Source organism: Phalacrocorax aristotelis, chromosome 5, assembly GCF_949628215.1.
Source record: "Phalacrocorax aristotelis chromosome 5, bGulAri2.1, whole genome shotgun sequence".
Lineage (NCBI taxonomy): Eukaryota > Metazoa > Chordata > Aves > Suliformes > Phalacrocoracidae > Phalacrocorax > Phalacrocorax aristotelis.
The window spans coordinates 42,349,102-42,373,187 of record NC_134280.1 but is presented as its reverse complement, the minus strand read 5'-3'; the positions used below and the strand labels follow the sequence as shown (position 1 = coordinate 42,373,187).

Below are 24,086 nucleotides of genomic sequence, written 5' to 3'. Positions count from 1 at the left end.
TGCATGGGGTTGTTCCTCCCCAGGTGCAGGACCTTGCGCTTGCTCATGTTGAATTTCATGAGATTCCCCTCGGCCCAGCTCTCCAGCCTGTCCAGGTCTCATTGGATGGCAGCACGGCCTTCTTGTGTATCAGCCACTCCTCCTGGCTTGGTATCATCAGCAAACTTGCTGAGGTTACGCTCTATCCCTTCATCCAGGTCATTGATGAATATGTTGAACAGGACTGGACCCAGCAGAGACCCCTGGGGAACACCACTAGTGACCGGCCTCCATCCAGACTCTGCTCCATTGATCCATGACCCTCTGAGCTCTGTTGTTGAGCCAGTTCTCTATCCACCTCACTGTCCCCTCATCCAACCCACACTTCCTCAGCTTGCCTGTGAGGAGGCTATGGGAGACAGTGTTGAATGCCTTACTGAAGTTGAGATAGTCAACATGCACTGCCCTCCCTTCATCGACCCAGCCAGTCATGCCATCATAGAAGGCTATCAGGTTGGTCAGGCGTGATCTTCCCTTGGTGAATCCATTTGACTACTTCTGATAACCTTCTTTTCCTCTACATGCCTGGAAATGACCTCCAGGATGAACTGCTCCATCACCTTTCTGGGGATGGAAGTGAGGCTGACTGGCCTATAGTATGTCACATGTATGTCAGCTGTAATGATGAGCAGGTTTAATTAAAATTATCTTGTGAGAAGCATCTGGCCAGCATAGAGGCAGCATTATGGGGCCTGGAGGCATCTGCCACAGCTGTCTCTGAGGCAGCAGTGGAAGGAGGAGGGCAATTTGATATGAGTAGAATCTAATGTTTCAAGTTCGTAAATGTCTGCTGTCCCATTTTTTTTATAAAAACAGCAGGCTTGTGTCCAGTGTTTAATTTTGTAATGCAGCCTAGCAGTATGATCATGCATAAAATTGCTGCGTGCCTTTTCACCTTTTTCTTAGCCTTAGATGAGTTCTACAGCTGCTACCAGAGGAAAGGGCAGCATGATTTGGTATTCTTATTCCATTAGGTGTCCTGATAACCTGCTGCCCCAGTGAACTGGCCAGTCCCAAACCATATGTAAATACTATGCACCTTCACTGGAGGCCAGCACCAAGGCATATAAGGTGAACAAACTGTCATGAGATATTCATCTTATTGTCTGAATGAGAGGAAAATGAGCTGGACAATATGGATTATCTGAAAACCGTATTCTTTTGCCATTTTTACTGAGTGTTTTAGTAACTGGAAGAATTGCGTTTTAACATAAGTAAGTATGAGCTCCTAGAACTGTAGATTCAGACTTTATTTTACATTGGAAATTCTCTTGTATTCACAGATATATATTGTGAAATTGTTAACGTTAACTGTGGTCCCCCTTCCTCCATGAGTTGGCAGTAATTTGCATAACATGGTCCAACACCACCTTTTAAAGGCTGATTAATATTTCTGTGAGTCAGCAGATGCATGAGTAATGGGTGGTTCTCAGCCCATAAAGAAATACTTCTGCAAGTGATAAAGGTGAAGTGTTAATTGGAGCCAGCTGATACATACCCTGTCAGCTCTCCCTTATATTAAATGGTTTGGAGACTTGTCTTTCAGATGTTCTGAATCACCCAAACCACCAATTTTATAAAATTACTTGGGTTTTCCTGGCTGGCTTTTGTTAGTATTTAGGGTAAACAATTTTTTGTTTATCCATAAACATGGAAGAACATTACAAAAATGTGGAATGGAGAGGCTTCACTACTGGGAATATATCACTTGTAGAGTTATAACTAGAGACAAAGGTCTGTCCCATTATTCTCCTGCATGTATGGATAATAAGCACATCTGCTTGGTTTGAAGGCTTCTGTATTAAACCAGCTTTGGAATTCCCGAAACACAATATACTGAGCAGGAGGCATGTTGCTTTTCCAGCCCTGTTCTCCACAGTTTCCTAGAGTAAAGTGAAGACTGCTAACTTGGAAATACCTGTTTTTCCTTTGGTTTCAAAATCCGTTCTTTCTCCCTAAGCCTTTCACTGTTGAGATCAGGGTTTTGTTATCTTATAAAGAATACCATTAAATCACAAGGTAATCTGCAAGATGGTTAAAAAAAACCAAAAACCAAACCAAAAAAACACAACCAAAAAGAAAACCCAAACAAACCCCCCCACTTCTATGAAGTAAGTGGAAAGGTCAGCAATGGCAGTTAAAAACGTGTGGTTTTAATACTGTGTCAGATCTCTTAAAATAAAAACAGGTATACCTGTTACAATTTGAATTGAAATCTGCTAGAACATTTCAGTTACAAAAGAAAAACTGTTGTTCTTGTGATATGCTATGTGGTCATATGTTTCTGCACAGGCCTTTGTGGGGGAAAGCTGGAGTTCACATAACTTGTTTCAGATGCATCCTGCTACTGCTGCATGGCAGACGCCGCAGTGCACGCTCATTGTCAGAGCACTAAACCTCAGCTGAAAATTTATTAGGCCCCCCCTTTTTTTTTTTAGATTATCAGTAATATCTAGTTGCACTTGTTTGTTTATTGTCGTATCGGGTGTCCGTGCCCGACCCAGCTTAACAAGGCAAGCTGAATACAACCACAGACACTGGCTGCTGTACAAGGAATGAAAACCTGGGTGCTGGAGAAGAAATTTCTGTATTATTGAAATTTACTTTACGTGAATGTCCTGTGGCACTTCAAATAAAGTAATGTGAAAAACCTGCTTCCTAGACAGAGCTTTTAAGGATGCTGCATGGGTAGTCGGGCTCTGGCTTGCTCGCACTTTCTCAGTAAAAATGTTGGAAGGACTGAGTGCTAAAAATATATTCTTAACCCCACAGCAGTGGTTTATGTCAGCCTTTCTGAAGGAAAAAATCCCTTTAATTAGTAAGACAGTGAGGTTTATTTTGGGGTTTGCTTTGTTTTCAATTTGGGATGTGAACTCTTATGCACTGTAGCTTAAAAAAATAAAATCCTGTAGCTACAACGGGGCCTGCTACAGCTGTTGGCAGCAGCTGCAGCGTGCACTGTACTCGTCCCCATGCCTGCCTTTGCCTGAGAAAAAATAAATCTGTTTAAATGGGGAGGAGGAGCCAAAAATTGTTTTGATCTGTACCAGTAGCTGACTTGATGTACTAATCACATGTTGTCTCTGTATGTTCTGTCCCAAAGACAGTTTGAGTTCCCCCCTTTTTCATGCAGGTTCAGTTTTTGATAGTACTGTGGAAGGTTGAACAGAAACTGTCAAACTTGTTTTAACTGCAGAAAATCAGCACACATCCATTAGGTGAATATGCCGAACCCAGTCTCCTCCTGGCTGTCCCTGATAATAGGATTGTCAAAATACTTGCGATCTGGCTGGCTGTGTGTTCTCCTTTGTTTGGCCCTCTCCTGGTACCAGTCACAGAACCCCCGTCTAGCTGGGGGTGATGTGGAGAGGCCAGAGGATTTTCATAGCACAGTCTTGTTCTGCAGAATCAGAGGGGAAGTCCCCAAGTAGAAAAACTGGAGGAATTGCCATTTTTGCACCCCAGGGATGAAGCTCGCACAGTCTGGTTGGAGCGGCAGTGTGTGAGGTGGCACTGCCGCTGTCACAAGGCTCCAACACAAAAGCTTTCCACAGGGGGCAGAGCAAAATCTGGTTCCTCTGACGTTTCCCAGGCTGCTGGAAAAGTGCATTTAGTGTAGTGTGTTCTGCTGCTGATTTTGGGGTGTTTTGTTAAGATACATAGACTGAGGTGTTTGCTTTCTGATTTCCATTGTACTGCTTCCAAATGACTGCCTTTATTACAGGTTTAAGGCTGTAGTTGATTGTCTTAATTATTTTTTAAGAGCACGTGCTAGTGTTATTTCTAGAGTAGAGGCTGACACTTCTTGTTAGCTTTGAAGTACATTTTAGATCTTCATGTGTTTTTTACTTTCTTTTTTTTTCAAACATAAAATATTTCTCATAATAAATTTCAATCGCTGATGTGGTGGTGTTTTCCTTAAGAAGTGGTGCAAAGGTGAAAAGAATAAAAGCCTCGATGTGACAACTGGCCTCTAGGTTTCTTTTCTCAGCTTATGAAAAGGCAATAGGAAGTTATGGCATTAATAGGGAAAAGGATATGGAGAGTTATTTCTGAAGTGGTGGGATGCAGCGGTTTAGCAAGGACTCAGTTTACAATGAGGCTTGCTAGAATGTGTCATAGGCCAAGGCAGAACAGTGTGAAGATGCAGCAAGAGGACTTTTGCAAAAATGGACTCTTTTTCCCAATCCCCCTTTTAATAGGGCTCACTTGTGTGTTGTAAAACTAGCGGGTACAAAAAGCATTAAAGCAGGCTTGTGAGTAAGAAGGTGGAGGTCGCTTAGGTGTAGCTAAATTGTTTTGTGATTCCTGAACTCTGCATGGGCTTCTTTAAAGATATCATTTCCAGTACAGTCCTTTGAGTTTAAAGTACATGCCTGAGGTGATGGGAACCTGATGAAGCTTTGAAAACATACTTGAGTTTCTTGTCTTCACCCAGGAAACACAAATAAGAATGTAGCCAGAGGGCAAGATTTTTGCAAAGACCAAGAACAGTTTTATTCCTGGGTGACTGTTTTTAAAAAATGTAATATTACCGGTTTTAGGAAAGCTAAAAATTCAGTTTTATAAACCTCAAATGGAGAAGTATCAGTAAATTGATATTTGTGTATAGCCTAGATTTTTTTGCTTCCAATAAGATGTCATGGTAAGCCTCAGAGGCACATCTGGTTCTGCCTTGATTTAGGTTCCAGCAATCCAAGGTATTGCACTAATTCTTCATGTGTTGTGGGAAGACGGGTTGTGAGCATGGCTTGTGTAATGGCAATAATCAATATAGTAATGGTGATAGTCGTTCTCTCCCTCTCCCCTCGCAGACTTGCTGTGATATGTCAGACCTTCCAAACTTTGCAGTGAGTGTTGAGGTTTGGAAAAAGTTGAATCTTAATGTGAGCAGCATCCTTTTTGCCGGACATTCTTGCAGCTGCTCCAGAGCACTGAAGTAGTCATGGGTGAGGCAGGACAGGCTGCCTGGGAGGAGAAGGCGAAGGAGTGGTAGTGGATGGCTCCAGATCTTGGGATCACAATGATTGATTTGCTTGCCTTCAGCTCCCTACGAACTTGCAGTTTTATCTGTGAGTGAAAGTTGAAAGAGGCTTTGTGTTACAGTTATTCACTGAGTCTAAAGTTCATCTGACAAATGTTTTGAGCTTCCAAAATAAATAATTCCTACTTGCATAGGTCTCTCTTTTCTGAAGCGCCTTGAAGTACCAGGTGCTTTTTAAATAGGAAGCTGGGGAAGGAAGATGCGTTTCTAATGGAGTGTTTAGTTACATAGTACCCTTAAAAACTGTTATATTGTAAACAGCTTTAAGTCAAAAGATAATGGCAGCCCTGAGTCCTTCCTGCTTTGCTTTTGCTCTGCCCCAGGACCCTGTCTCTTGCTCAGCTGTGCTTGTGTTAAGACACAGTTTTTTAGCGATGCTTTGATAATTCCATGGTGGTTTATTGTTTTGGTGGTTTAACAGTCTCCTAGGCAAAATGGTAATGAAATTGAGTGAGTGGATGATTTCCTTATTACGGGAAAATAAAAACTACTCTGGCATCTGAAGGAGCACTTGGGGTATCTGTACTGCTTACCTGGGCTGCTGAAGCTGAGCCTGAGTGTCCCCATGCGGTTGGGAGGAAGGAGTCAGAAGGCATAGGAGAACATCCAGGGCACCTGCCTGTCCCCACACTGCCTTCAGGGAGGCCCTCTCCTTGTCCCGCGAGGTTAGGGAGACAGTCTGCCCAACACACACAAACTCCGTGTTTCCAATGCCTGCCCCCACCCCAATTTTCTGCTCTAAGTTTTCCATCTCGGCTCTTAGGAAATAAACCTTTCTATCTTAGCAGATCTATTTGCAATTGAAATAAAAAGGGGCCCCTTTTCACTGTTTCCTTGTTGCTGTAGCTAAGGCTTTTGCATTGGTTCCAGCTCTGCATTAATTCCCTTTGAGAGCATGCCTTGGATTGCATTAACTTTTTTTTTTTTGATGTTTGACAAAAGCCTTATTTAAACAAGTTAGATGTGCATGAGGCTAATAAAAATAAAACCCACCAGATTATTCCTGCTGTGTTGTCCTCTGGAGAACAGTGTCTTGTACATTTTCCACTAATCATCTCCAAATCTTGAGCGGGTGATATCAAGTTAGGGAAAGTGGACTTAGTATTACGTACGGTATAGTCAGGGAAAAAAAAAAAGCAGCTCTGTTTTGACAACCAGCATAGCGATCTCAGAGACATGACTCGAGTTCTAAAAAATGTTTTCAGAAATGTGTTGCATAAACAAGTCATAATTTCCCTTGTGGAAAGGGGAAATGTTTTTCTAGATGTACTTCTGTACAAACATGCTGGACCCATTTTCTATAGCCTCAATTTAAAGAACTGAAAAAGTAAATTGATGCTCGTATGGTGCCAGAGCACAGATTTTGGTTGACAAGCAAGGAAGTTGGGCCATAAGTCAATTTTTAAGTGATTGAACTTTGATACTGCGTTTTTTTGCATCTGCATGCTGTGACTGCACCAGATGGTACGGGGCAGCATTGACACACTGCAGAAGAATGAAGCATCCTCGTTTGCAGCATCGCTCACTTTACAGTCTTGTCTGGCACTGCTTGCTTGCAGGTTACTTGAGAGGGAAGAGCGTTTTGATAACCGGGCATGTAGAAGAATGTTGGTTTGCAAGCTGAGTTACTGGATCACACCCATTTAACTGTATTGACTTCATCATGACTGCATGGGTGTGATGGAGGGTAGAGTTTTCCTCTGTCTACATTAATCATGCTTACAGCATGCAACCACAAAGCTGAGAAATTGGGATTAAACCCTATAGATGGGTGGATAAGTAATGGGTTGGAGAAGGAAAGAATTGCTCTTGATAGAGACCTGAGCTGAGCTACCATCAGAGAAGAGGGAGGGTCCTCTTGTGTATATAACTTTTCATAAAGCAGGAAATAATTCATAGGAACAAACAGTTCATTTTTCCCTCTGAAAAAAACCCAGCAGCGAATCTTGGAGGAGTCTGTGTTGCAGCCTCTTCTGGTTAAGATATTACTAAGTGCCCTGGGAAAGGAGATGAAATAGGGTGATGATTTATTGTTTGTTCAAGGTAGTAAAAACCCAGGAGCTGGTTGTGCAGAGTTGCAGAAAAATCTTGTGATGGCTAGTAGTTGATGTACTGGCAGATTAAACTTAATGCAGATGAGTGCAAAGAGTCTCATGGGGAGAGGGCAGTCCGAACTCATGTATCCCAGATCCAAATGAGCTCTAAGTCTCAGTAAAGATCCTGGCATCTGTAAGAGCTTTGTAGAAATCACGAATGAAGTGGTCTGCAAGCCTCAAAGCAAGGACTGTTAAAGACAAAAAACAGAACAAATTGTCATGTTTCCATTAAAAGGGTGTAGCGTGCCCACCTCTGGAGGCTTTGGGTGGTGATTGTGGTCCTCACGTCTGGAAATAAGTACAGAAGAACAAAATGGTGCATTAGAAAGGCAGTAAGTTTGTTCCAGGCAGAAGCCAGTCCAGCTAAGCAGAATGGTGGAGCCCGGGAAGGGGAATGCAAAATGGATCATTGTGGGAGAGGAGGAGGGTAAAGATGGAATTGGTCTTGATTATCCCTTCTTATACAAGAGTTAAGAAGTGTCTTGTGAAACCAGTAAGAGGCAGATTAAAAAGCAGCCCAATATATTTTTCTTTTGGTATAATCCAAAAGATAATGGAGCATGAGTCCCTGCAGGACCTTGAGTGTCAGTCCTTAGCAGAGTCGCACAGCTATTAGCTGATGGATAAAATAGGTGAAAGGCTGTATTTATAGGAAGAGGCTACTTTTGACGGAACTGCATGTTGAACAAAGTTGGGGGAGAGCAGGGGCAAGGTGTGTGATACCACCTTGTCCGTTTTTGTCTGCCGCCAACCTGTGCCAGAGTAGGAAGGCAAAGGAATTATTAGTCTGGGTTTTGGTGTTTGCCACTATTAAGAGTTCATGCTTCTGTCACTGTTTTCTTAAGCATGACTTGATAGTCCTTTTGTCTCCTTTCTCCTATGTCTTCCCCCCTCCGGGGTCACTGTGGTTTTGCTCATTTACCGCTGTTTTCTTCATGCGCTGCTGCTTGGGTTTTGGTGATGCTCAGATGTTGCCCCAGTATAATATCTTCTGTGGAACCCCAGTGGTGGAAATCCTGAGCAGGCTGACTTATTCACTGCATACTTGGCTGACATTGAGTACTGTTGCTGTTACCTATAAAACAATTATTTTCTCCTCTACCAAGTAGTCTCCAAGTTCCTCTTGTTTATTTTTTGCTTTGTTTTTGAGTTATAGCCATTCTTATCTATCTGAAAAGCTAGAAGTCTTTCAGCCTGCCAAGCGATGTGTCTCAATCATCTTTTTGCCTCTCTGTTGTGACTTTTTATTTGGCAAGCCAGAAAGAAAAGTCTTTTCATATATTAGACTGTTCTTCTCATTTCCCCCACTTCATCTTTTAATTTGTATTTTGGCACTTATTCATCTCTTGCCAACTGTATAAGCGGTCCCTCTTCATCTTTGATGCATTGTAGGAAGGTTTCTCATTTATATTCAGGTTTGAATAAGAAAGGCTAATTCCTTGTTTGTGCCTGTAGTCAGGAAAGACAACATATAGGTTATGATTTTTGCAGGCTCTTGTTTTGGGTACTTCAGACATCACTGCTGGGACGTGGGTTTAGTTTAGTCCTGTATTTTCACCACTGGTATTCAGCAGTTTTTAAGAAGCACATCACTCCCTTGATGTCTCAAGCATGGCTTGTAACAGCTCAAAATCTTATCGCCAGATTTTCACTTGGTTATACTTGGGGTAATCTTTCCTGTGCTGGCTCTACCCTTCTCTCGAGACAGGAGATGGTATAAAACAGACCTCACCTTTGACACTGACCTGCTTTCTAGTGAGACCCAACAAAATAAGACATTTACCAAATATTTAATCTCCAGTGGCTTCTTTTTCTTCCTGGAATCTAATAGTACTATGGTTACTTGTTTAGCTGCCTTCTCTGAGGCTTTGGTGCTCACAGAAATAGTATATTGCCTGAGAAAAATGATAGTGTTTCAATGCAGGGCACAGGCATGGCTTGAAGCATCAGGACAGCCCTAGTATGTGAGCAGTGCTGCTTTCTGGTGCTTCCCCTGTTGAAAGACTATGAAGCAATATAGTAGATTTTAGCTGTGTGTGTTTGATAGGATTGCTCTACCTGACCTAATTGTGGAAACAATTTAAGCCAAGGATGTGTTGTATTCCCCTCTTCTGTTGAATGTGAGAGCAGTGGTATTGCTGGGTTTGTCCAGTGTGTGTGCTTGGAAAGAGAAGAGGCTACCTTCAGCAGGCCTGGGAGAGGCAAGGGGGGTCAGTGGGACGGATGGGGTGGCACAGCTGGCTTGGAGGTTGGCTGGTTTGCATGAATCCACTTAGGCAGGGATGGTTTATCTGTTGTATACATTTCATTTAATTAAAAAAAAACCCAAAACTTTTAAAAAACCCAACCACCCAACCAAGCTAATTGGACTTAAAAAAAAACCCCAAACCTTTGTTAAGATATCCTTAGGTTCAAAGTGATGATTTACGTTCCCAGTTTTATTGGGGCAGGGAGCAGCTTTACTACAGTGATTCTTTAATTTTCTTTTTATCTGCTTTTTTTATTCCTTTCTTATTCTTGTTGTGGTCGTCATCACCCTGTGGTAAAAGAGGCCAGCCGGGACCAGATTTTTCAGTGATACACTTCTCCAAGGGCTGCTGCTGAATATTAAGGAATGTGCATTTTATTGGAATTTAAGTTGTAATCCTAATCGTCCTCTCTCAGAACATCCCTGTCTTGAAGTGCACTTCTCTGATGGCAGAGTTGCCTCAGAGAAAACAGTGGTTTTACCCATGGGGTTTTAATTTTTCTTAAACTAACTGTATGTCAACTCTGGAACCTTGACCCACTATGAAAATACAGGGAATGTGAAGTTTTTCTTGTTGATTATGCCATTTCACTAGGCTGTAAGCTGTTTACAAGGAAATATCTTCTCTGTCTGGTGTTGGTTTGGGTTGGGTTTTGTTGGGGGGTGGGGGGATTAAGAGGACTAGTCTTCATTGGAGCTATACAAGGGCAAAACAAATATTTTGGTTGTGTTAGGTGTAAAACTTCAAGCATGGAACTGGTTTGGGGAAGATTCTTGGAAGGATTATACACCATCTCAGTCCCATTGTAAGAAGCATAAGGCTTTTTCCAGCTGTGGGAGCTAAGGAGATAACATCTCTGAAATCACCCAAAAGCTGTGTGTTCAACAAGGTTAAGTAGAGCTGTGTATGTAAGGCAGGTGGGGCGGGGAGCAGGAATATTAGCAGCAACAAAATACTTTTTTATTTCAACCATTTAAAAATTCAAGAAAAAACCAAAGTGCTGTGGTGACAGAGAAGTGCTCTTAAATTCCCAAGCCCAAACGCACATTTTAGCAAAGGCTGACTCGCGGACTGTTAAGGTTGTATAGCTCTTTCCATCACCGGTCCTCCTTTTGTTTCCGTGACAGTGCAAAGGCTAATGCTGTTGCAGCTGCCAGTTGCTATTGGAAAATAGATTTTTGGGTTTGACCTAAATATCTGTCTAATGTAGTTCTCAGTAACAGGGCATGGTTTTTCGGATGTCAAATATGTGTGGGGCTGTAATGAGTTTCAGCTGAGGTGCCTGATGCCTTAAAGAAGCTGAGGTTTGAGCAGTTTTCTGTCTTATAATTAGCAAGTGGGTATTGCCAGCAATAAATCTGACCAGTATCAAACATTTATATTGGAACTGTAAGAGCTCTTGGGATTTTATCCTTTCTGACAACTTTGGGAGGGATGGGGGAGTCTTTTAAACTGACAGCTCACAAAAATCCCTCTTGTTTTCGGGTTGTAATTGAATTGCTGTGTGGTGATTTTCATGACTACTTCTGCGGTGTGTGTCTTAATCCTATTAACGAAGTGTAAATACGGTGTCATGCATGATGGGATGCGACTTCCCATCACTCTCACCAGAGCCTGGATGGAGTTCTCAGCCGAAGCTGTGCAGAGGAGGGCTGGGAGGGGACAGGGCCACGCTGTGATTCTGCTTTTGGGTTAAACTGTGTAAGAAGAATAAATGACACTTCTGCAACTTGGGGAAAAAGGGGACTGTTCGGAGTTACATAGTTGCAGCAGCAATTTCTATGTGGCACAAGGGGGGAAGGCCATATAATCTATAATTCTATTTAACTGAGTGAGTAGGAAGGAAGAAACCCTAACTTTTCCTGATAGTGATGTGGATGGTTTTCTAAAAAAATTGTAATTGCTTTGTAGTTATTGTTCGTAATTGTATACAGAATTGAATTTATATGCAGAGAGAATCCGTATCAAAAGGTGACTGATTTTTTTTTTTTAAAGCAAGTATAAGATGAACGAGAAATTGAATATATAAAAGGTCCTTTTGGAATATTACACACTCTTCCAAATAATATTTTATGCAAAACTTAAATAAGCATGTCAGCATATTCTTCTGCTGTACTATGTTGGAATTGAGTTGGTGTATTGACTTGAGATGGTGGGAGCTGAGCTAGAGAGGAGGTATGCTGAGAGATTACCCCTCCTCTGAAGAATGCATTTCTTATTAGTATCACAGGTCTCACCCCAAAAGTTTAATGTTTCCGTCTTTGACACAAGCTTTGGGAAATATGTTCTGAAAGTGCTCCTTTGATATGGTTCTGAGAGAGAGACATGTGGTTTTATTTGCATCTTTGTGGACACGTGGGAACTTGTAGGAATATTTTCTGTACCTCGTTGCTCTCAGGTTTTTATTTCAAAGCAGGAAGTAACTCTGAATACTGCTTTTAATATAGAAATTATTGAGGTGCGATCAGGGTGTGATTCAGTTATTGGTACTTTAACTTCATGCTTGTGTTGTTGAGGGCTCCTGTTCTTATCAAAAAAAAAAAAGGGTCTTTTGCTGAGGGTTTCTAGGGAAATCCCTTGGCTTTTTTTTTCCCCTAAATTTTTTAAAAATAGCTTTTCCTTATTTAAAAGGACAGCAAAGGGACTTTGGGATAGCCTGAGGGAAGCTCTTACTAAGAAGGTTTCCAAGAATCATGGTAGATTTAAGTCTTTTCATGTCATACTGCAGAGACATCTGCCTGCTCTTCACTCATCCCTCCTTTTGGACAGGTTTGCCATTTGGTTTTCATCTCAATCAGGCAAAAAGAGATCTGTGAGCTTTTCAGGCTTTGGATTAAATTGCTAGTTAAGGGTGAGATATTTCAGAGACAATAAAGGACAAAACAAGGTTAGTGGAGCAGTGCAAGGAATGAAGCGGATGCTCCTGTGCTGGCACTGCTGATGGTGGGCTGTGGACTGCCATGATGGTGTTGGGACAGCTTAGGTTTTTTAAAGTGTTAATCAACAGACAGACTTTGTTGGCTTGAGGGAATTTTTTATGCAGGAGGAACTCAAAGGATGGCAAGGGTGGTATAAATCTAATCAGCCCCAGTTAAAAGTATTTACTCTGTGGTCTGATTAGCTGCCTTGCTGTTGTTGCCCATGGCGGTAAATGGAGTTCATTTAGGTTAGCAGGGGGCCTCCAGCGTTAAAAACCAAGTATGGGATTAAACAGACTGCTGAACACCTAAGACAGACTTTTTCAGTGGTTACTTCTATAGTTTTGTAGAAACTTCTATGGTTTTCATATATGACTTCAGTCCCCTCTTCTGAATCACGGGCGGTTGAGTTGACCTTGAACTTGTTGTCTCTCAGTAACATTGTTTTGCTAATATTTATTTAGTTTTTTTAGTGGTTGTTACTAGTTTTGAAGAAGTAAATTAATTTTCCTGTTTGAAAGTTAATCTAAGCAGGACTTTTATATACAGAGTTTTGAAACAGCCCTTCTTGGAAGTATGCTGCTGCGCTATGCCATGGAGTACATGGATCTTGCCAATAATGGCCATTGAGTCCCGAGATTTCACCACAGCATAGGTTAATGGGGAACCAAAATAGCATGCACACCTGATTGTTAATATTGGAACTAATAGAGAAGGTTCCTCTGGCTGGAGCTGAGTTACTAAACTGAGGTTTTAAAATATCCAGGGTCCTTATTGTAGACTGTGCTTTGGCAAATGGTGTGTAAGTTGAACTGAGAAACTCTAAATGTAGTGGTGGAAATTAAAAGAAAAAGGGGGTGGGGAGGGGGGAAGAAATATGGAAAAAAAGGAAGGCTATTTTGTGGAAAAGTAAAATTGGTGAAGAAAATGCAACTTAAACTATCTTCTTGGTGCATGTTTTAAAAATAAATGATTGACACCATGCCTATTTGAAGCTTTTGATCATTGATGCAGAAGTTAAATGAACAGGACATACAGCTGTGATTAATTATTGACAAAAGTCATTCTTTTCGTATGTATAGTCTGTGGTTAGATGTGAATGTTGAGTTCACTTGAATTCCAAAGTCAGAAAGTAATGCAAACAAGGCTCCAGTTGATCAGCTTCATACATGTGGTTCTATTTATTATGCAAATCTCTTCCAATATGTTTAAATTAACATGCGGTAGTAGGGTTTTTGTTTCTTCAGCAGAGTATGTTTGCGGACAGCCCAATTTGTGCTTTGCATGCTGCAGTCTGCATCCAGTGTTTCTTAGTCATGCTGTAGCTATAAGTTTTCTTTATTTTTTTAAAAAAAGGCAAATCCCAAGCTTGCTTGTCATGTTCTTTCTGCAAGTATTTGACCTTTTTGCCTTAACTTCCATGGGTTTTGGGATTAACTCAGAATAAATCACTCCGTTCTGAGGCATTTGTTACTAGAACTACATTGGTTAGCTGGGTACTTCAATGTCCATACAGATGATGGTACATTAACCTCATTTTGCTAAAGAGACCAGATGCAGTTACATGACATGTTCTGTTTTTAACTGTCATTACTCCTTCTAAACATGCCAGTGGGGAGGAAAGATTAACTCATAGCTCTCCTAATAAATTTGTTGTTTTGTTTTTTTAAAGGGCAATGGAAGACCTTCTGTAATTTAACTGCAAATTGAAGATAATAGTATTGTGAAATTTTAGTTTAATTGCATTGAGGTCAAGTTTTTTTTAACAGACATATTTTGCAATAAAGTGGCATTTCAAATATTCTCAAGTATTTTGGACACTCAAAACACCTGTACATAGCAATAACTTAACAAAAAGGAGAAGGTAGCTGTGTCATGAAGTCCAGCACCATGTCAAGTTAGTTTTAAATTTCTTTTACCCGATAGCTGATCAGAGTTAAAATGCATGTATTTCCTGTATTGAGGGTACTGGATGTCTGAGACTGTTTTAGGTCATCATGGGTTCTTGATGCAGTTCAATGAAGGAAGCACCAAGCAGAGTGAATAAATCCACACCCTTGGCCTGGATCACTCTTCCTCTTGCCATCTGCCATCTTTCTGCTTTGTCTTGTGGCCTCTTGGCTTTTTGGAAATTTATCTTTTATCGTCTCTCCTGCCTGATTTCTGCTTTTGGAATGTACAGATCTAGCAGAATAATATTTAAGGTTATTTAAAGGAAAAAAAAAAGTGACGTCTTCTGATGCTTTTGTTACCCTTGTGCTTCTACCTCTTGGCTTAAATGGTAGATTTTTTTACACTTCAAGTCGGTAGCAGTGATCTGCTCACTCATCTTTTTTTTTTTAAAATCTTCCATGGTGATAAAACCCAATGCTTTTTTTTTTTTATTGAAGCTTGTTGACATTAATAGAGTTCTCTCACATTTTGTTTCACACGCATGTACCCCCTCCAGCCAGGGATAATACTTGTCTGAGACTGACGTTTTCCCTTGACAGCTGAGAATCTGGAGATCAGCTGAAACCTCTGGCCTTGGCTAGTTCTTCCTGCTGCTGAGTCTTGCAGATAAAGTGTCAAGTTTAATTTTTATCCATTTATCCATCTTTTTCAGACAGTAATGAATAAAGGAATAATGCCCACTTCTCCTTTCCTCATACCTGTGTGTACATGTTCAAGTGATGCTATGCAAACTTCTCATCAAACTATACAAATGTATAGTTCTGGAATTAATTGTCAGGAGGAAGCGTTTTGGAGCAAAGCTATGGAATATAAATGGTACTTGGGGTTATGAAGAGGAACGCAGGCTAACTTAGGTCTGCCATGCAGTTATGTGTAATTAATACCTAGTAAAAACTCTTTAATGGAATCAGGCTTAACTCGAGTAGTCTGTCTTGATCTGATATCCCAGTTTTTGCATGGTAAACTGTGGATTTTACTTGTTAACTGTGATGTAATGTTGCTGTGATGTGGAGGCAGTTGGTGTAATTATAGACTGACTAATGAGGTCTGTTCAGAGAAGAAAATAAAAAAAATTGGTCATCCAAAGCATCAGATATATAAGTGCAAGTTAGTTGATATCTTTACTGGCCAGGCAGTAATGGTTAAACATCCAGTTATATAATTTCAATCAGCACTTGCAAGTATTCATGCATTTGAAATAATTGTGAATCTTTATTGCTGTTCCACAAGTGATGAACAAAATGAGTGTGTCAAGTTACAGAGACTTCACTTAGGAAATCTGTACTTTTTTCCCTGAAGTAGGTTTGTGTGGAAAGAAACTCTGGTTCATCGGCTTCTCGTTATGGTCAGTTCTTTCCTATCATGGCTGAGTTGTATAGCAGTTTCTTTTCCTTTTCCACTACTTCCCAAAATCAACAATAGTTCAAAGCAAAACCATGAGAATTGGTAGTTTACTGCCAGGATGAGTTATGGAAGGATTCCTCTTATGCTAAAGGCTATCGCAGGTTTCTGGAGGCATTTTGATTCCTGCAGTTCTGTTACTCTGCAGGCTTTCCAGGGGCTGTTGGAGAAGCTCTGGGACCTGGAATGAGGCAGTACAGGGGTGATTGTATGTTCGACTGCTCTTTGCTGCAGGCAAGGAGCCCAAGCCCAAGGTCCTGCTTGTCAGCTCAGTATGGGCACTCGTATCCACACTGTTGAGGTCTGATCCCTTCTGTTGCTCACTGTAAGGGAATATTCCTTTTCACAGGAAGGTAGGAAAACATCTAGACCAACCTGTGGTGCCTTTTGAATGCCGTACTCGTAAGGCTCCTAGAGCAGGTCTCATATGCAGCGTTCCTGTATTGAAATTGCCGCTGCTTTGTCTGCATCTTAAGTTATTTTTGGCTGGGCATGCTACAGAAAGATCTTCCTGACTCCTCTGGTCTGAGATTTGCATTTTTATATGTTACTGGTTTCCAGATTGTCTTCTGGCTGGAGGTGAGAAAACAGGGCAGTGACTGCTCAGAGGAGGTACCTTTACTATGGGTAAATTCTGTGTCCCTGCCCTTTTAAATGGAGGAACACCTTTGGCTCAGGAAGTCATTGAACCCCGTTGCTGTCGGTCTGCACGAAAAATATGTTCTTCAGCAAGTGTCTTCTGTTTTTTACTAAGTATCATCTACTGGTCTCTGATGTAGTAAAAGGATACTGCCATAGTTGAATCTTTGGCCTGACCTGGCACAGCTTTTTGTATGCTGATGCGGTTAGTTTCTAAGCAATGCAGTAAATAATATGTATTCCAGCTGCACTGAATTACTTAAAAAGGAGGAATGTTTTTGGAGAAGAGCACTGTGACAGCTCTCGAGACATCCGTTTTTTTTCTCTTCACCTGGACTCTCAAAACACGGTTCATTCTTTGCCATCCTCTCTGTCCTCATCTTTCCCTTTCTTGGCTTGGAGCCTTTGTTTGGTCTGAGACTGTGATGATGTTTGGCAAAGGTTTGCCTCCTACTTCAACATAAACAGCTCTTTCTGCGGTCAGGATGAGGTGATAACTGGAAGGTGCTGTTCATTTTCACCATTTCATAGTGCTTCAAGTCATTGTTACCTGTTACAATGCTTAGTTTGCTTTTCCCAAGTATATTTAGTAATCCTTGGGTTTTATTCTATGGTAAGAAATGCTGATATGATCATAGAGGAAAAAAGGAAAAATACAAGTAGTATTTGCACATTGGGTTGCGGGAAAATTATTTGTGTGCTGCTTCGTGGTCAGGCCTGACTAACACAAGGCACTTGGTTTAACTGAGGTACAGCCCCATCCAGTATAGACATAAACCTGGGACTTCAGGTTTTGATCAAATTGGACTTCTTCAGATCATGCAACAGGAGCCTAATGACTGTAATGTCTTCTCTTGCAGCTGGAATACCAAAAGGTTAACTCAAGTCTTCAGAGCATCTTAATCTGAGACAGCTCAAGATTGTAATATACCAAAATGCTTGTTTTGTCAAAGTGTTTTCATGCAAATAGACGTGTCCTGTGGGTACACACAAGCTTCTATTTGTATCTGAAGTGTAAAGCAATGCAATAAATCAAGGTGGAGGCGGCTTTCAAATTCACAGTTAGTATGCATCTGTAATATTAAGCAAAAGTAGTATATTTTGTGGGGAGTAGAGATAAAATGCAAAATACAAGTTTGCTCTGAGATTGTTTTTAGTTAGGCAGTGGGAAAACTTGCTTACGGCTGACAGTATCTTACATTAGTGAGGATACCATCTGGGGTGGGAAATTGCTTCCAACTTTCTTAGTCTCTGGATCAGAAGATATAATGAAATAGCATTCTTCCTCTCCTGATTGGTGTATCAGAGGGGAAGCAATGGCTTGGAAAACCTTTGCTTGCTTGTTTACAGACACCGTAGTCAGGCATAACTTTTCACCCGTTATTTCCTATAACACTGGGAATTGACTCTATAGCACCAGGACTACTTAAGATCAGTGCGGTTTTAATTACCGTGGAGTTGCATCTCGTCTGCTTGGTAGGAGCATTCCTGCGTGTGTGGAACATGCAGTCGTTCATCTGGTGTGCATGGTTTTGGAGAGGGTTAAATCAGGAATCAGGGTTTCGAGTAATGCTGCTTGGATTTGTAACAGAAATGTGATTATCTGTTTGCTTTCAGTTGACTAGAACTTTACAGAAGGAGCAAAATAAGAAATATTTTTGGAGGTAGAAAAATTGAGCTTTTTTTTTTTTGGGGGGGGGGGGGGGGGGGGGGGGGGAGCGGTGTGTGGTGTAATTGTCAATGAGGTGGGACCCACATACAGCCCTAAGGACTTCATTTCTGTTGAGAGCAATGATGAACTTAACCTGCCAGTTTTCCGGGAATCAATCTCCTCCTTCCCCCAGTAGTTTTTATTTTATGGTAAATGGCACTGTGGTTTATTTCTGTCTAGATTGTGCTACTGAAAAATAGCATGTTTCTAGAATAAACAGATATTCTCCTTTACCTGGGCAGGGATGTTGCCACTGATGCTGCTAGTTGGCAGTTGTTGACATTAAGTATGATGTGCAGTAAAAAAATAGCTTGTTTTACTTCACCTGGGTGGAGTAGTTGCTGTTGGTGGCAACCGTAGTTGTTGACATTTAGCATGATGAGCAGTCCAGGGCTTTTCCCGTAGAGAAGACATGTATTGTGGTGGATGGGTAGGTGTTTAGCCATGTACAGACTGGAAGAGTGTTTTTACAACCCTGAAGGACTGGAGTTAGTTTGAGCTTGCTAATGCTAGAGGAGATGATAGAGCTAGACTTGCTACAGAGAGTGCATCCATTCTGCAGCATGGTAGTTTGTGGTATTCCTGAATTTTTGTATAATTTATCCAAACCCGTGGCATTTCTCACACTGGGCTGTCAGTCTCATAAGATTGAGGGTGACTTTTGGTCTCATGTACCCAAAGCCTTAGCATGAAATTTTGTGCGGCAGACCATTAAATGTCATTGTACTGATTTTGTGATGTTGTCCATTTTTACAGATGCCTTTGTAAATAGCCAGGAATGGACACTAAGCCGATCTGTGCCAGAACTGAAAGTGGTGAGTTTATATTTACTTCAGTCTCTGAAAAACATCCTGAAAATGTTATGCACAAGTGAGTCTTCTAAGCTTCATTAAATCTGCTGTTGGGTAAAAAAGTATAGAAAGCAATCTTAAAATAAGTATTTTTCTTCAACAGATCTCTCTTTATGAAGTCTATGTATCTTCTATTTTTATAATCATGCTTCAAAGACCTGTTTGCATTTTATTGGTGTTTCGACTTGTTTGGCTAAATGAACCAGCTTCCTCGGGCAGTCTTCTCAGTAGGGGAGTCTTACACTTCTGTAAGAGGGGGAAGTGGAAGTTAGCAGGTGATATGTAAAGCTCCTTTTATCCAACTCTAATAATTCTTCACAGTTTCTTCAAGGACCAAATGTCTTTTCTCCCTCTCTTAAAAGAATTTAACTGAATTTATACTGAACTAACAGAAAGAATATTTTGAAGGTAAAACTATGTTTTACTGTAAAAGTAAACAGTGCTTACAATAATAGCTGCTTACAAAAACTTTTCCCTTGGCTGAGCCATTTTCCGTATAGGTGGAAGAAAAGGCAAAAATAACACAGAGACAGATTGGGAGAATTTCCCAGATATGCCCTTTTAAGTGTTATGAACACGGAGGTGGGAGATGAGGACTGGAACCTCCTTGTAGTGGATATGAAACCGGCAGCTTGTCAAGCCAGCAGCACGGGGTTGTTGAGGCCAGGTTGCTGTGATGTTTACCATGTGGAAGTCCAGACTGAATTAAACACAATCAATTTGTTAAGCCCCCCAAAATGACTGCGGTACCCAAGAATACAGCACTTGGTAATACGTTTGGTAGGCGCCTGTGCCCAGCTCTTGTTGTCCAGCTGTAACTGGACGAGCTGCTCCCATCCATTTGCCGCATGGCAAAGTGAATTGGGCAAAAGCATCTGAATTTAGGAATGGGTGGCTGGAGCTATGCTTTACTAGCCTGCTTTTCATGTGGTAAATGTCTTTTTCCAACTCTGAGTTGATAATAGCGTTTACAGAGGTGGGAGGAAGCATAGGTCAAACTTAGCGTGACAAATGCACTTAAGAAAAATGGCATTTTAATTGAAGCAGCTTCCTCATGACTACATTTATGTTTCTGTTTTGATTTCAGCAGTGCACAAGGTAAGTAGAAGAGAAATATAGTAGTCAGTGGATGTGAATGTATAATACAAGAAGAGCCTGCAGGGGCTTACCGGATTCAGTTTAACTGATGGTGTAATTTGGAAGTCAAGTATTTTCCAAAATACCTTGCAGAATAAAATACTAACCATTTAGGGCAGGAAGGTGTTGGTTGGATATGAGTCCAGTCCACTGTTGGTATCAGCTGGCTTATGCTGGGGAGGATGTAGAGAGGGTTTCTTTGTTCATCCCTTCCCCTTCTCTTAGCCCTGCTAATTCATAACACCCACCAATAAACTTGGGGCTTGCAGGTGAGACCAAAGCTGCAATTATTAACGTGTTATAATACAGAACACAACTGCCAAGCATTAGGGTAATGGTCTTGGGGTACAGGCATTTCTGTGATACTACAGCTGCGTTATGTGAATACTTTCCTCCTTGTTGTCTGAACCAGTAGTAGGAAAATAAACTTCTGCTGTGCAGCTGGCTGTAGAGAATTGATTTTAGGTGGTCAGCATGCATGAGCCGTCTGAGGCTTCAGTTTGTATAATCCTGGATAAAAGCAGAACTCTTAGCATCACAAAACCAAAAATTTGATTATACCACTGCAAATTATTGATGTTAGTAGCACCAGCTATGGCTGTGAACTTGTGCTCCAGCAGGAAGGGCAAATGAGGAGCTCCATCTGAAATCTGCTCTGCCTTTCCTGTCATCTGCCTGTGGGAAGGATTTGGTGCAGGGACTCATCTGTGTGGTTCCCCTGTTTCCAGCCTCATCGTCGGCTCTCGCTTATGGCTGAGGAAGGAAAGGGCCATGTTAAAAGCCAAACCTACCTCTTCTGCCGCAGCACTATCATTACATTCACCACTAAGGATAACTGTGGGTGCGTTGCTTTAGCTTGTGGCCGTGTTGGGGATGTCGGAAGAAAGAGAAGCGTAGAGTATTTGCTCCCGTTGTGGTGCAGTGGCAGCAGTGCAGATGGGGAGATGAGGCTTAATATTGCAAGGTTATGAAGGAGCCCTAGCTTTAGCTGCTTGAGCAGGTTCTACTCTGCAGGAGAAGATGGTTAGTAGCTCACTGGGAGAGATTGTCTTCTCTGTAGAGGCTGGGAGGTCCTTAAATTGAGGTGCGTGGTTGATTTTTTGTTTCTTTGTTTGTTATTTAATAATAGCCTTTGTTATGCCCTTAGACTCTGCAGAAGTTTAAGGGGAATAGAAATAGAACTCTGGGAGAGCAGAGAAAGCAGATAGGGTTGCAATAAAGAAAAGTGGATGGATGTATTTTTCAATGTACTTTTGAGGAAAGAATACCAGTCTTTGTCTCCTTTTTTAGCAATACATGTTCAGCTTAACTTCTTTCCAGTTCTGAGAAGGATATTTGTTTCTGCTGATCGTATAACTACCATAGAGTTTTACTTACAGATATTGATGCTTCTACTATAGTCAAGAGAGCACTAGGCCAGCTGAGTGAGATGAGTCCCTTTCCCAAGTGATGGTGGTATTCCTGGATCCTGTTTATCCAAATGTAAAATAAGGATGTGTTAGGTGGAATAAATATGAGATCTTTTCAGACAAAATCATTAAACCAGCTTCTGTGCTGGGTAGCTTTAAAATGCCAAACGCCATTAATACATTTATGCATTTGTTACAAACAGGCTTTAGTAGGATGGTGGGCATAGTGGTTTGGGTTTATTTTACAGCATGTCTGGCACATGCGAATAAATGATTGTGTTGCACGAGTCATAGCTGGCAGAGTATTGCACTGTAGCTTTGTGAGCTGAATTTTCTTGTTTCTGAGTTAGGGTGGTATTTTTGTTCCGTAACATGCTTGTCATAACTTTGTGCATTTCATATGTATTCACAAATAAATAGAGATGACCCAGAATGTATATAAAAAAAAGGAGACAGGAATATGACTACTGTAAAAACATCCTGGCATATTTGTCATACTGTGGGGGATCATCCTTAGAACAAATATTAATGCTGATTAAGAGAAGAGTTGTATTAGAAGTTAGCTTTTTTTTCCAGTGTAAAGTTTATTGCTCCTAGTTTTCAGGTTAATAATGTGCAGAGCCCTGGAGCAGTAGTGCCAAGCACTTCCCTGAACAACAGAAAGCTGATTCTGCGAGGTTTTAATTTCATGTACTGGTTTCATATCTGGTAGAGAAGAGATGGCTGCCTTGTCTCTTCGAATGCAGGCGCTGAGGTGAGATCTTAAGGAATCTTTTCTCTTAACAGATGAGAAGAGGAAGAGGTAGGTGTCTCCTGAATGCTTTCTGAAGTAGTTATCTAGGGCAAAAATAAAGCTGTCCTGCAAATGTAGATTTTTGTAGTCAGGTTGGAGGAAACTTGCTTTGGGCTCATGTGATTTTTGAGAAGTTAACGTTAGTGCTCCAACACAAAACAAACTGTGTTAATGCTTTTTTCATGTTCATTTTTTCACCATTTAAGCTCCTAAAGAACTTTTGCTAGTTCAGTGCATAGTTTGAAACAGATGTAAAATGGAAGCCCAAGAACCCTTCTGTTAAGAAACTGTTGCGGTTTAACCCCAGTCAACAACTAAGCCTCATGCAGTGACTTGCTCACTCCCCTCTGGTGGGACGGGGGAGAGAATCGGAAGGGTAAAAGTGAGAAAACTCTTGGGTTGAGATAAACTCAGTTTAATAGGTAAAGCAAAAGCAGCGCATATAAGCAAAGCAAAACAAGTAATTCCTTTAATCTTTCCCATGGGCAGGCAGGTGTTCAGTCATCCCCAGGAAAGCAGGGCTCCATCACGTGCAACAATGACTTGGGAAGACAAACACCATCTCTCCAAATATCCCTCCCTTCCTTGTTCTTCCCTCAGCTCTATATGATGGGCATGATGTCATATGGTGTGGGATATCCCTTGGGTCAGTTGGGGTCAGCTGTCCTAGCCATGTCCCCTCCCAACTCCTTGTGTACCCAGCAGCGCACGGGAAGCTGGAAAAGTCCTTGACTAGTATAAGCTGTAGTTAGTAACAACTAAAATATCTCCACATTATCAACAGTTTTTAGCACAAATCCAAATCACAGCACTGTACTAGCTACTATGAAAAAAATTAACTCTATCCCAGCTAAAACCAGCATAGAAACAATTGAATGTTTTGATCAAAAAAATCAGTCCTGCGTTATCTTTAAAACACCAACACTCTTTTTGGTCTCAATCTTGAGACAACTTATGGAAATGTATAAAAGGAGAAAGAGGGAGGAAATACACTGCCTTTCTTTGAGGATTATGCATGGTTTTTAATAACATGTCTTAAGGGAAGAAGGCTCTAGTTTTACTACATGAGTTAGTGAAGTGGTTTCTTAATTGAAATACACATCTTGCCCTTCCTAATCACTGCTTTCTGCATAAGTTTGTAGTATCACGTTTAATAATGTCCAGGGACCTTTGTTTTTCTGGGTGCCTGTAAGGAGGAACATACTGGGGAATCTGAAGCGCTGCAAAATTACATGTGTTGATACAGTCTTTAGGATACTTGGGGGGAAAAAAAATCTAAAATTGTATTCTCAAATAACTGTGTTCCAAATATTTGGGGTCTCTGACTAAATATAGTAATATGTCTCAGCCATGGGTATAGCACATAGCATGTTTGCTCTCTACTGGAATCCAATTTGATGCTTTTCTGTTATTCCTGGCAGTTTTGCCCTCTGAGTAGTTATGTTTCTGGCACCGGTATAATATAAAATGGCATTAATCTGCAAACATGCAGGAGTAGTCACTTGGAAGTGAAGGTTTCAATTTCTGCTGTGAAGGTGTTTACGTGGCTGGTTATATCTCCTGATCTAATGGAGTTTTTAGTGGATGATTTAGTGTTACACTGGTTTGCTACAAGGTGGGTCAGTAACAGCTTCGGTGTGCTGTTTCCAAATGTCTAGAGCTACGGCTTTTAAAGTGAAAACATAAACAGTCTTCTCTGACAGTATTTTCCTAGCAAACCCATGTGAAGCTTGCTTGTTTTCCAATTCTTCAGTAGTTGTGGTGTTCAGAAAGGGCCTTAGCCTGGCTATTCATCTGCAGAGGTACATCTAATCTAGTGATTTACAGATGGGATTTTTTTTTGTTT

The 24,086-nt window shown here is 41.1% G+C and overlaps 1 protein-coding gene across 5 annotated transcripts in view; it reads left to right on the top strand.

Moving 5' to 3' along the window:
- AGAP1 (ArfGAP with GTPase domain, ankyrin repeat and PH domain 1) overlaps positions 1-24,086 on the top strand; it is a 394,362-nt gene that overhangs the window by 113,749 nt on the left and 256,527 nt on the right. For all 5 annotated transcript variants that reach the window (XM_075094139.1, XM_075094138.1, XM_075094136.1 and 2 more), the window contains exon 2: positions 18,807-18,865. In XM_075094139.1, the coding sequence (XP_074950240.1) occupies positions 18,807-18,865 (59 nt within the window). The remainder of the gene's footprint in view (positions 1-18,806; positions 18,866-24,086) is intronic.